Genomic DNA, 13,422 nt, shown 5'->3' on the forward strand with positions numbered 1-13,422 from the left:
GTTCAAGTGGAGTACAGACAGTGGTGAAGGGGTGTTAACGCCGGATTCTGGTGGGTCAACGCTTGAAAGTGGAGGTTGGTCGTCGTTAACAAAAAAAAAATTATAATAGGGTCTGCGCCTTTGCCAAAAAAATTTTAAAAGGTTGTCCTAGACAAAAACTGTTTTTTAAAAGGTTATCCTAGACAAATTTTCCTTTATATATTCGTGTTGATGTTAGTTGAGCTAAGAATTACGGAGTATTTCAAGATGGAATATGTTCTTGTATTCTTCCGAGACGTGATCATTTTGAAAGAGTGCAAAGGACTTTAAATATGTCTCAAAGTTAAAAGTCTCAATTGTGCTTTATATATATACTCAATTGTTGAAGGCATGAGAGTTAGATGTATAGGCATTTGGTTCATAAAGTGGTATGAGTTTGAAATTTGGAATGAAATTAGGGTGGTGTGGCGTTGGAATTTGATTTGTAATATTCTATATTAGCTCTCGTGCGATTCGCGGATATAATGAAAAAAAAAAGATATATCAAACAATACTTTGTAAAAAAGCATAAAATAATGTTTCCTTGGTTAAAGGGTGGTCAAAAGGTTTATTAAAAAAAAATTGTGAAGAGTTTTATGTATAGTATTTTGTATTAAATTATTTTGTAGTCAATATTTATTTTTTAAAATAAAAAACGTGAAAAAAGAAAAAAGTTTAGGCGGAAAAATTTTGAAGGAAAAGGTGACACATGTACAAATTGGATAAATGAATGATGTCAGCGATTGTTCTTAGTATTAATTATATAGATAGATTGTGTTTGGTTGTTTAGGAATAGGCTTTTTTATTTTTATTTGACACCTAAAGGCGTACGTAGTATGAGCCATACCCACCTCCCTCCCTTGTGTGGGTTTCTAAACCCAAACCTTGTGGGTTTGAGTTTAAAAATTAGATTTTTCTTAAACAACATGGATCTGAAGAGTCGGGTATTAAAGAAAAAAAAGGATGAAAAAACGTATCAATATATGAAATACATTGAGAGGAGAAGGTGAAAAATTAGGCGGAAATACACAAAGGTAAAAAAGAATAAAAAATATAAAATAAAATAAAATAAAAAAAGACTCAAATGTATCAATATATGAAATAGGGGTAAAAATGTAAATTAATCTTTAGGGATAAAATGGTCTTCACACTGTTTATAAGAGTTTTTTTTTTCCAATTTTTATAAGGTAGGGAAACATTAGGTATGGGTTTTACTCATTCCAATCTCATACTTAAAATCTACGAATTAATGCCCCCTAAGAGATTTAAAGATGAACATAAATATAAGATAATCTGTAGTGAAGTAAAAGTGGAGCCAGACCCCATTGATATATTACATCAACGAAATTTCGTTGATATAATGGAAATCTCGTAATTAATTGGAACTTATTCTGAAACCCACATGAAAAGTAGTGGAATGCTTCTCTGTTGGTGCAATTTTTTATTAAATCTTGTAACGGTACTTGTTTGAACGGAAAATTTAACTCTGACTACTCAACTTCAATGAGATCTAAGATTGTAGAGGAGGAGAGAGAATAACAAACTAGTTTGGGTAAAGACAAATCTTCATAAGATCGGCGTCGATGATTATCTGGTACCACCGCCACACAAACACTCAAAGCAATACTTCTAGCTTCGTTGTCATTTCGCTACTACAATCTGTGTAGTTGTCCCTGGGTAAATGTGGAGTGCAGGGGAGAGAATTTGCAAAATTTTAACAGTGAAGCCCTAGCTGAGATCTTTTAACCCGTAACAATATTTCCCAGCTTAAAATTGAAAAACAACAACTGAATTCATCAAATGTGTGCAGCGCAATTGATACTTCATCTCGTACTTCGATAAATTCAATTTTCAATGCAATTTCGTATTACAAATGCAACACATTAATCCAGCAATTTATGAATCGAATAATACCTTCATTTTGGAAGTTAATGAAACTTCGAATCTGTCGTCGTCAAAGGAATTGAGCTCAGCAGCATTGCTCTTGCTTTCCTTGAAACTCCACACTCTTCATCATACGATGTACACAACCGTATTGATCATCAAAAATTCCTGCCCAAGCACAACCACTTAATTCAGTCAAAATGAAGAAGAAAGGTGTAAAAAAACCATTAAAGGTCACTGTTGCGGAAGAGAGAGAAAATTCCTTTAATGATGTTAACGTTGTCTCAACGACCCCCATCAAAAACGAAAGACATAAAACGGGGTTTCAAGGGGTTTTCATAACTGTTCCAATTTTGACCTTCATTTAATGAGTGAAATGGCAGCGCCGCCCCTATATCAACGCTCCTCGTTGATATAGGATATCAATTTGGATTTCCTCGTAAAAGTGACCTATGTTTGAAGATGCTGAAAGTATTGACTCTCCGTCTCTTAATGTTTTTCCTTTTTTTTATATAATTATTATCATTTTTTTAAACTTATTTTATAATGCGCATTTTTTTACTAGGAGTAACATTGTACAGGATCATAAAATTACTCTTACAACTACTATAGTGAACTTGCTTTGTATTGAAAATTGTTAAGATAACCATGTTTTTCTCTCAACATCTCTTCCAACCACTCAAATTGGACAAGCAAAAAGGGATGAAGGAAGAACTATCTATGTCTTATAAAATGAATTTATTTTTTATTTTTTATTTTTTATTTTTATGAGGCAATAATTCATTAGCAAAAGGTCGACAAGAAGTATAATCAACATATTATATGTGACGATTCTAACGACTACATGTTCTAGCCATAACAAAGAAAATACTACGTAAATAAGATGAGCGTGTAAGCTCACGTATCATGCCAATGTGTGTCATGCTCAAGCATGTAAATTAAAAATCAATTGTAACTGTACCTCCAAATTGATTTAATGAAGAATCATAAACCAATTTATTCAAGCCATCTAATTAAATCGATTCAAGAACACCAAACCCCCAAATCCAAAAAAAAAAAAAAAAAAAAAACCCAAATCAAAATAAATTAAAATAAATAAATAAATACCCAATTTTCTAATTAGATAGACTGGATTTTCCCAAATACTCTGCTTTCTGTTTACTTGGGCAATTTTCTTGTACACCCTCTTACTTTTTCCGGTGCGATTGCTAACGGAGATTCATCGTTGCTTACTTCGATAGCCTGGAGATTTGGTGAGTTCCAAAACTCTTCCTTTACTTGAATTTTTTTTTCTCAAAAAAAAAAATGTATCTATAATCTTGAATTAAACAAATAAATCTGCAACAATTGTGCGAATTCAAACACCATTTGTATGGTACCCCTTCTAATTCTGTGGCAAACTCCCACAATTTCGAAAATTTTGCTGAGTTTGGTATTACTAAAACTCTTTATACTCTGACATACCACCTTGATGAATTGCTTGACTGAAAGTTTTGTAAATTTTTAATCTTTTATTTCTTTTAATGGCTTTTTTATGTGCTGTTCATGGTAAATTTGTGATTTTGGCTGCTGGGTCATCTTCAAAATACTGGTAATTTATCATGGGATCCATGAAAAATAACAATGAACTGTTTTTCGAATCCTCTTCGGTCAGAATTGAACATGAGTGATTGTAATGATAGGTTACTTGTTTAAATTAAAGTAATTGAAGAAACCAAAAGGGTATGTTCTTGTATTTTTGTATAGAGAGTGCTGTGGTCGGTGTTGGTAATTCAAGCTTTACATTGGGTGTTTATTTTTTGACTGATAGAATAACATGAGCTTATAAGACATTAACTTGGTATATTCATGTGACAATGAGTTGAGCCTATTAGATATGTTCAAAGAATTATTGTAGGAGCTTCTTTTACTTGATTGTAGTGTCGTAAAATCTGTAAAATTGCAGCTCATCTCTTATCCCTTACATTATTTTTTGGCTGCTTATGTATTTTGCCACACTATGAACATCAAGTCCTCCCTACCCCCGAGATAAATATTAGTACAAGTGTACAACACCCTCTTCGGATTAGCCACCAGCAGAAAAGGGAGGGGGGGGGGGGTTGGAGAATGGGGGATACGCATTAGGTAGGCAGCCGATTAGTGTGATAAAGAAGATTGCAAGAGTAACTTTGGCTTGTTGGTTTTCGTTGTAGATATTCATGTTATTTTGTGTTATTTTCTTTTGTTTAGACTGATTGTATTAGTGTGTTTCTGGATGAGCAGCGATGGAAATGGATGAGAAGTTGCATGGCTTTGTTGTTGGCTCTGTGCCCACAGTTATATACATCCCTGAATTTATTAATGATTCTGAACAAACACAGCTTTTAAATCATGTAATATTTCCATTTTCTTTGTTACTTTTTAATATAATGTTTGGTTAACATTGGGTACACATCTAACTTTTTCCATCTCCTTGTGTTCATAGATCTATCAAGCACCTATTTCAAAGTGGAAAACACTTAAAAATCGGAGGTTACAGAATTGGGGTACTGAAAGATAGCATCTTGCACATATGACGCACACTTGCCTCTTGCACAACATTATATGGTTGCTAAATATGTTTTGTTGATCTTCTTCTACAGGGGGTGTAGTTCATGAGAAGGGCCTTATTAGTCAAGACTGTAAGTTATATGCATTTCACTTTTGGGTTTGGAACCATTTAACTTTGCAATTCATATTCTATCAAGGTCCAACTCCTGGCCCATATTCATCTTTTGGACCTTTTAAAGCTGCTAAAGAAAAAATGAACTCTTGCACCTAGTTATTGAGTTAAGATTCATTTTTTATGTATTTTTTTTTCACCTAGTTATTAAGTTAAGATTCATTATTTTGTTTTTAAAACAAAATGCATGAATTTTTGCAAGTGGTGGTCGCTTATCCTTGTGACCTGCGAGTCCCAAAGTATGATTTTTAAGATAAATAGCAAATTCTAATCACTTATGGATAAAGCTGAGATATTATTTAATGTCTGAGATTTATCTTGCTTTCTCTTGCTCCAGCCTCTAGTAGTATAAATTCAAAATTTTGAAATTTTCTTAGGCCTTATAAAATTTGACTGCTCCTCGTATACTATTACAGTGCCTCCTTGGCTGACCAAGATAACACAAAGGATACATGAAGTGCTTGGAATTTTCCCTGCTGCCCCTAATCATGTTCTCATCAATGAATACCAGCCTGATCAAGGCATAATGGTTCGAACCTGAGTCTATATTTTCTTTTGCCGACTTTCGCTGTTTCATCTCATCTTACTACCTTCTATAATTTTTGACATTGTCAACTCTGTGAAACTTGCTTTTCTTGAACTGTTCCGTTTCCTTTTTCCCTCTTTCTTTATTTATATTTATTTTTTAATCAGGAAGAGAAAATAGGGGAGTGTCTAATTGTCTATATTTTGTTGCCTGATAGCCTACCATATTCTTAAAACTTTAAAAATAAAGAAGTTGTTTATGCTGTTGATTTTATGTCTTAAAGATACTAGGGAAATTCTACAAGGTGGCCTCGTAGTTTTGCAAATTCCATATGGTGGAAACAAAAAACTTTTAGTTTCTAAAGTGAACCCTTAGCTAATCATATTCCATTACATGCCCTAATTGCTCTTTTAGATGGCTAACCCACATTTATTCATTTTACTAACCAACCCTCTAGACCTCTAGCTAATTACTAACCTTCATCATCTCCTTCCACCCACTTCTCTTCACCTTATCCACCACCACTGCCGCTGATGTATATGGAAGTTGGCTGCCTACTCCTATATCAACGACTGCCTCCTGAACACTTGCAACAAAACAAAACACACTTGAAATTCCACTGGGTTAAAGAACATAATTGGTGGTTGAACTGGGGTAGTGGGTCCGGTGGTGGGCTGCCTTTCGGAGCCAATCAGAGGGGAGTGAACCTGTGTGGGTGGTAGTTTGAGATTTGGAGCGGGTGTACATGGGGTAGGTTAGTAATTGCAGAAATAATGATGGGTTAGCCACAAACTAAGCATAATTACTCTTAATGCAATCCCCTGATAAACCTTAGTGTCACTTTAGAAAGTGTATATTTTTTGTTTACACCATTTTTTTTTAAATGCTTTGATATGTTATTTTCTCAGTCATAGGAAAGCCTAAAAATGCACTACGTAAGCATTAGTAGTTTAGATGGACTTAATTTTTCACTATCATGCAGCCTCATCAAGATGGACCAGCTTACTTTCCAGCTGCATCAATCTTGTCTCTCGAGTCACCTGTGGTAATGAATTTCACTCCTCATCTAAAATTATCTGAATGCAGTGGTACAGCTGAATCCGAAGCCATTCCACAAAATTCTGAACAATCCACGGTACCATTGAACAGCCACAGTAGCTTTTCTCTTTTGCTGATGCCTCGAAGTCTATTGATATTTAAGGACCTTGCATACTCGGGTACTTGATAAAACTATTTATAGAGCCTTCCACTATCGTAAAATAATTTCTCTCTTTTGATTCCCATTTTCATGAAATGACTTATGAGATCATTAAAATCTGGCTTTCAGATTACTTGCATGGCATTGAAGATAATGCGGTTCAACCTTTTGATGGGGTAAGTTTGTCGGATTCTAATTAAATCAAAATTTTAGATTGAGCAAAAGCACTGGTGACTGGTGTTTATTATTATGTTTTTCTGCTACTTGATGTGGGTACTGGATTTATAATGTAGGCTGTGAATCTTACTGAAACTGTGAAGGAATCTGGATTTAATGATCTTTTGCCAAGCCTCACTTGCGCAGAGGAAACTAATTCAGGAGATGCCAAGACTTTATGTCGAACAGCCAAACGGGTTTCATTGACATGCCGGTTGGTATTGAAGGTTCGAAAAAAATTTGATCAGGATTTAGGTGAAGGTTGCTAGTTAACAAATACAGTTTAAATTAAGTTAGGAGACTGAAAACTGACGAGGCTTTGAGCTACAACTAATTGAGAATAATCAAACTCCAAAAAATGTTTTTGGTGGGTTTTGATCTAATTTGGGGATGAATCCTTGAGTTGATTGATTTTGGATTCTGTGGAAAAATGATCATCTGAGGAAGATATACTTTGTGTTGCTGACAGTATGTATATTATCATTTGTTGATTAAAGTATAATACTTCTCCATTTTTATTTCTTGCAACACACCACTTTTGACATATACTCTAAGAAATATATTCGTACGGAGTATTAGACTAGATAAATAGATAAATTATTTGAAATAACTTTACCTCTAATAGTTCTTACGATTCAATTTTTTTATACGGAGTAGTTTAATTCGTTTGTTTGCTTTTCTTAATTGTGTTATTAAATGACGAGTCAAAACGATGTGTTGTAAGTATTAAAAAATAAAAATAAAAGTAATATTTTGTAGCTGTATATTTTCTTTTAAAAAATGTTAATTATTTAGTCAAATACAGTTATAAAAAAAAAAATCCGTTGCACCATAGACTAAAGCAGAAAGCAACTTACAAACTGCAAAATTTGAAAGTTGTGATTATTTAAACTACAACTTTTAGCCAAGTTGAGTAAGTTATGGTAATCCATCGTGTCTCTTTTCTCATGGAGTTTTGCTTCACATAAATCGTTCATTTTTACCTTCAAAAGGTTGGTTCTTTTATTTAAGAGCAAAAATCAACTAATGACGATTGTCATAATTCCATATGATTTGTTCCTTTGAATTTTTCTTATACTATATACGCCCTATTTGTTTATTACTCTGTAGCTAGTAGCTGATTAATATCATTGATTGTGTTAACTAATTTAACTAGCTGGATATAAACAACTATTTTGTACCATGGAACTTTATTTTCAGTTATTCTACTTTTAGTGCCACCAATTTAATTTCTCACAACTTCACCCAATCATAACTTCAAAGAACAACAATACACCAAGTTGAAAAGTACACGTTAGTGTATAAAACTATAAATAGCGATTAGTCGAGTCAATCCTATGAGGTAGAGGTGGAATTTGAGCTGTCAATTTTTAATTACTCTGAATTAAGAAATAACTTGCTTAAGCCCGCGTCATGCACAGTAAGTCTAATTTTTTTAAAAAAATTAATTATATCTAACAAATAAAATTTGATAAAGCATACAAATCAAATACTACCTCCGATTTTTTTTAATTGCAAATTTGGAATATTTTATATCTCTCAAATAATACCTCTAAGTTGCAACTAAAAAAAAAACGGAGATAGTATATAGAAATTATAATGTCATAATCTATATTAATAGGCAAAGCAACAAATTATCTAAAAATTGAATTTTTTAATCTGCCCGAACTCGAGAATTTTTAATTACTCCGAATTAATAAATAATTAATATGTACAACGACATTTAATTAATTTATTTTACGCCAAACCATTTATTAATTAATTAATACCTGTGAAAATAATTGATTAATTAATATGGGTGATTAATGTTAGAATAGTTACACTGTACGAGGGACATAGTCATTAAATCATTGTAATAACGAAAACTACTTCTACAACTCAATTGAGAGTTTGGGTCCCATCCTCCATTGACTTTTATCATGAGTTCATGACTACTATAGTACTGCCACCTTCGCCATCATCTAATTTAATAACCACAAACACCATGAAGCATAATTCGTAATAAAGTAGCCATATATAGTTGAATGGTTTTGTGGGAGAAGAAGATAATATGGGAAGATACACTATTGATTCCGTTAACTAGGTTAATGTTATTGACAGTTTTGACACTAAATCAATCTAATCACAAATTTTTAATCACAAATTATTTTTCAAGGAAATTGATCAGTCAAATGACATTGAATTAAAGTTGATACAGTATAAAGAGTACGTTCATTTTTCATTTTTCTTTTTTAATTCTTTTTTTTAACATCATACATTTTTTTTTTGAGGGAATTTTTAACATCATACATGGTCTTCACATCTATAATCACAATATGGCTACATCTAACATCCCTGTTTCATTTATTTTGAACCATAAATTTTTATTAATACTTCATAAAAAGTACAGTTACATACGAAATACTAGTCCAAATTACTCGCAACTTTAGAATATTTTATATCTCACAAATACTTTAATACCCCAAAGTTGCGAGTTTGGACCGGAGGTAGTATAACATATCCATGTTATATATCATTGCTTCACTAGATTTCATACAAAACTTATATTTCATGTTAGATATTACTTATCTTCTATGGATATGCTTAATGTACGTACAGTTTTATAATATCAATTTTTTTTATTATTTTGTTAATGTATAATTTATTATACAATAGAGAAACAAGAACAATGATGAGTGCCATGGTTGATAAGCATGATGATGGCTAAAGAACCATGAAGGTAACTATGTAAATAGGTGTTTGCATATGTTAGCTTCATGAGGTAAGTACACTAAGCATACATGAGTTGTATATATGTAGAAGTATTTACATAAGCTTTAAGTTTAATTAGTTCTCTCACTTAAAGTTTGTTTATGACAAACAAACTTCAATATAATGTTTCTCTTAAGTGTTTATGTGAAGACAGGAACTGACTTAGGTGAAGTCAATGGGTTGGAACATATAGAAGACTTCAAGAGGAACAAGAGAGAATGAATGAATCTAAAGCAGGTTCTTCCACGAGAACCAAACCACGAAGGAACTTGAAGGTATTCTCTAACAAGATCCAGAAGGAACTTTCCCAGAGCATGTTCCCTAAAAGGTACATGAAGAGTTCCCTAACAGGAACTTAGTTCTCTAACAAGAACTATCTAAGTTCCCTAACAGGAACTTGAAGACATCAAGTTAAGGAGTTGACTTGGTCTGCGTTGAAGACATCAAGTTCTAGTTAGGAACTTGGCCTGCGGTTCCAGAAATGAAATGTTGCCCTGAGATCTAAAATACATCAATACTGCAATTCCAGAACAAGAGTTTCAAAGAAACAACATGAAGACGGAGAAATCGAAGTATATCGCTCTAGGATTCATGTAAGTATGTTGGACATAAAAGTCAGTCTGAAACAAGTCTAAAGAACCAAGGTAAACTCATAATAGTCAGTGAAATTAGAGTTATTGACTTGTCATGAGCTCTGTCAGAGTTTCAGAAGCTAATCGGAACTTAAGACTGCACGTCGTTAAAGATCGGTTTAATGATATAAATATTTACCTAATACGTGCATATCTTTTAGGGATTTGGTTGTACAGAATAAAGATATTTATTTTCTAATAAATCCCTTTTGGAAAAAAATAAGTTATTTTTGGATAGTATTTTAAGCAAAAATAAGTTTAGACTAAAATCTAAATTTATTAAAAGTATATCTTTGAAAAAGATAAACTAGTATATTTGGAAAATATAAGTTTGGAATAAAATCTGACATTATGATAAGTATATCTTTTTTTAAAAAAAAAAGATAAGCTAGTATATTTGTAAAATATAAGTTTGGAATAAAATATGATTTTATGATAAGTATATCTTTTGAAAAAGATAAGTTAATATATTTGGAAAGTATATGTTTTAAATAAAATCTGATTTTCACTAGTAGAAAAATAGCAAAGGGCACCGGTTCAAACCCAGCTTAAGGCACCGGTTTGAACCAGTTTCAATGTGGGGGGGGGGGTGCCAATTACCCCCCTTTTTTCCACCGGTGCCATAAACCGGTTTTGGCACCGGTTAACCGGTGCCTTAAATAGTTCCGCGAAATTTTTTTTTGGTGGCATCCCTTTTTGGCACCGGTTAACCGGCGCCTTTTTGGTTTTTTTTTCTTTTTTCTTGCAATAATAATAAAAATAATATAAAAAATGCATGTAAATTGTAAAATACAGAGTACAAACCAAACATCAGTTTCTCAAAAAAAAAAAAAAAAAAAAAAAAAAAACAACATCGCAATCGATATAACGGAAGTGCAAAAACAATGAAATATAATCACATTATATTCAACAAGTAAATTGTTATTGTACAATACAAAAAAAAAAATTAAAAAATTATAATGAAATTCAACTCAGAAATTGATATTGCACAAAAAAATAAAAAAATTACAACATCAAAAAAATATTCCAAAATCAAAGTCTTGAATCCTTGTTGCATGAATTAACACTTGCATCAATTAAAACCAGAAATTATTAAAACTAAAAAAAAATACGAAAAACAAAAACCCAGAAAACTCATGCATGAAAGAGAAAGAGAAAAGGACGGAAACCCAAAAAAATCGCCCAATAAAACCCAGCAAATCTACGAACTCCAAAACTTTCGAAAATCAATCAAACCAAGCAATCAATTTAACCCAGCAAACCTAGAAAATCAATTATACCCAGCAAAATAATTAACCCCAAAACTTTCGAAAATCAATTAAATCCATAAATTTTGAAAAATCAATTAAGTGCAAAAAATGACAAAATCAATATAATTAACCCAAATAATTCCAAAATCAATTACACCAATCAATTTTGAACAATATTACAACAATCAAACCCAAAAAAACTAAGGCATATAACATAAATAATTAAACCCAGATACCCTTACCCCGAATAATTAAACCCAGAAACATGCACTAACCTCAAATTTGACCTGAAAATAAGCGGACTGGTGGCGGCGGTGGTTAGTGGCGTCGGTGGTGGTGGGCAGAAGATAGAAGAGAGGTCGGAGATCGAGAGGACAAAGAAGATTCACCGAGTCGAGGCAAAACTGCAGCATAATCTAGAAGCCTCTTATAATTACCCTATCAATCGGTTCCATGAATTCCATCTGGGTATGGATTTAAATGGGAAAATCAGATGATTTTTTATTTTAGAGAGAAATTGAAAAGAAGAGGACAGAGAGGGGAGAGAGGACAGAGAAGAGAGGTCGGAGAGAGAAGGAGGAGAGGAGAGAGAGAGGAGAAAGAAGTAGGAGAGGCGCCGAGTTGAGAGGTTAGGGTATATAACGGAACAAAGGCCGATTTTTTTTTTTTTGGTGCACCGGTTCAAACCGGTGGCCTTTGTATTTTTGGCACTGGTTTGAGATGAACCAGTGCCATTGTTCTTGGTCTAAATCCCCGCCCAATTTTAGGCCGGTTTTTGCCACCGGTTTGGCTTGAACCGGTGGCATTTGGGGGTTGCCTTTTTGTATTTTTCTACTAGTATTTATAGAAAGTATAAGTTATTATTATTGGCATAATATATTATTAACAAAAAGATATGTTTTTGAAAAACTTATTTTTGGTAAATATCTTATAAACATATCTTTTGAGAAAACTTATCTTTTACGAAAAGTTTGATTTGGGTGTATATAAATATGCTCATATGTATTCATTCAAAGTCGAGGCTGACGAAGCTTAGTGGTCGTGCTTAATGGTTTCATCCTTCACCACGAAGCTAAGTCAAACCTCCAGGTCGAAGTTCTAGTCAGGTTTGGTTTCAGTTCGTCCAGTAAGTTCCAGACAGATCTTGAGTGTCCAACATATTAGTTTTATCTCTTTATTCATTGATATGTATTTAAAGTTAGTCTTTGAGATCTTGTAATTGGGAAAAAGGGTTTTGAGTGTTTTATGTATTGGGGTGTGAGGAGTTTTAAAGTCTCTAAAATTCGAGTTGTAGTTGTGAGTAGTACTTTGGGAGTACGAGTAATCTAAGTGTGGGACTTAGGTTGGGTAGGATACGATCCTATCGAGTAAAAAGTGTCCCTAGTGGAACTTGTGAGAAAGATCTGTGTATAATAGGTTGTAATTTGGTATTGCCCTATTATAGTGAAATGTTTGTGTTGAAAATCCCTTGGTGGGTCGAGGTTTTACTTCCAATTGGGTCCTGGAAGGTTTCCTCGTAAAATTCGCTTTGCATTGTCTAAGTTCCTAACAACAATCAGTTTTATATTTCGCAAAAAGAAAGCACTAGGAACATACTACAATTCACCCCCCTCCCTCTTGTAGTATAGCATCCGAAATAACAATTTGTAAAAGAACAAAGTAACACTTATAACACTGATCTGATAACCCCTATAATACTGACCAAGTTAGTGAAGTATGTAACTCTTATAACACTGACAAAGTAACCCTGTAAAACTGAAAGAGTAACCCCTATAATACTAACGAAGTAACCCTCATAATTGATGGCCATATTGTGTGGCCAACCACGTGTGTTTAGAATAACAAATGTTTATAGCAACATTTAACTAATAGAATTGGTCATTGAAGTTGTAACTTGTAAGCATTACAATTACAGATGGAAACAACTTTAATTTCTTGCTTTTTGTTAACCACCACAATAAACTGCATCTAATTAAGACAATCTCATCAAATGGGCCGCCCCTCCCTCTATTCACTTCCATGACATACTTGACTACGGCTATGTTTTGTTCACCTAATACGATCTGAATCTAATAGAAATGCCCATTTCTATTTCTCACAATCATACTATAAAAATTTTGACAAAAAACTGTACTTCTCATCAGTTATCAACTCATCATCACATCCAATGATACAAAACACAAGTACCTTATCATCAATCCATTATCTTTAATTACATAGTACTATAGAAACAAAGTAAAGTTAGT

At 33.0% G+C, this 13,422-nt stretch overlaps 1 protein-coding gene across 1 annotated transcript; it reads left to right on the forward strand.

The window, feature by feature from the left end:
• The first annotated feature begins 2,607 nt into the window (after positions 1 to 2,607).
• Positions 2,608 to 7,039, forward strand: LOC110708539 (alpha-ketoglutarate-dependent dioxygenase alkB homolog 6-like). Its single transcript, XM_021886678.1, has 8 exons — positions 2,608 to 3,155; positions 4,165 to 4,274; positions 4,367 to 4,427; positions 4,524 to 4,562; positions 5,020 to 5,132; positions 6,112 to 6,346; positions 6,457 to 6,503; positions 6,621 to 7,039. The coding sequence occupies exons 2-8, from the start codon at positions 4,167 to 4,169 to the stop codon at positions 6,810 to 6,812; spliced, it is 795 nt and encodes a 264-aa protein (XP_021742370.1). The 5' UTR covers positions 2,608 to 3,155; positions 4,165 to 4,166; the 3' UTR covers positions 6,813 to 7,039.
• Positions 7,040 to 13,422: the final 6,383 nt, after the last annotated feature.

Source organism: Chenopodium quinoa, unplaced genomic scaffold, assembly GCF_001683475.1.
Source record: "Chenopodium quinoa cultivar QQ74 unplaced genomic scaffold, ASM168347v1, whole genome shotgun sequence".
Classification (NCBI taxonomy): domain Eukaryota; kingdom Viridiplantae; phylum Streptophyta; class Magnoliopsida; order Caryophyllales; family Amaranthaceae; genus Chenopodium; species Chenopodium quinoa.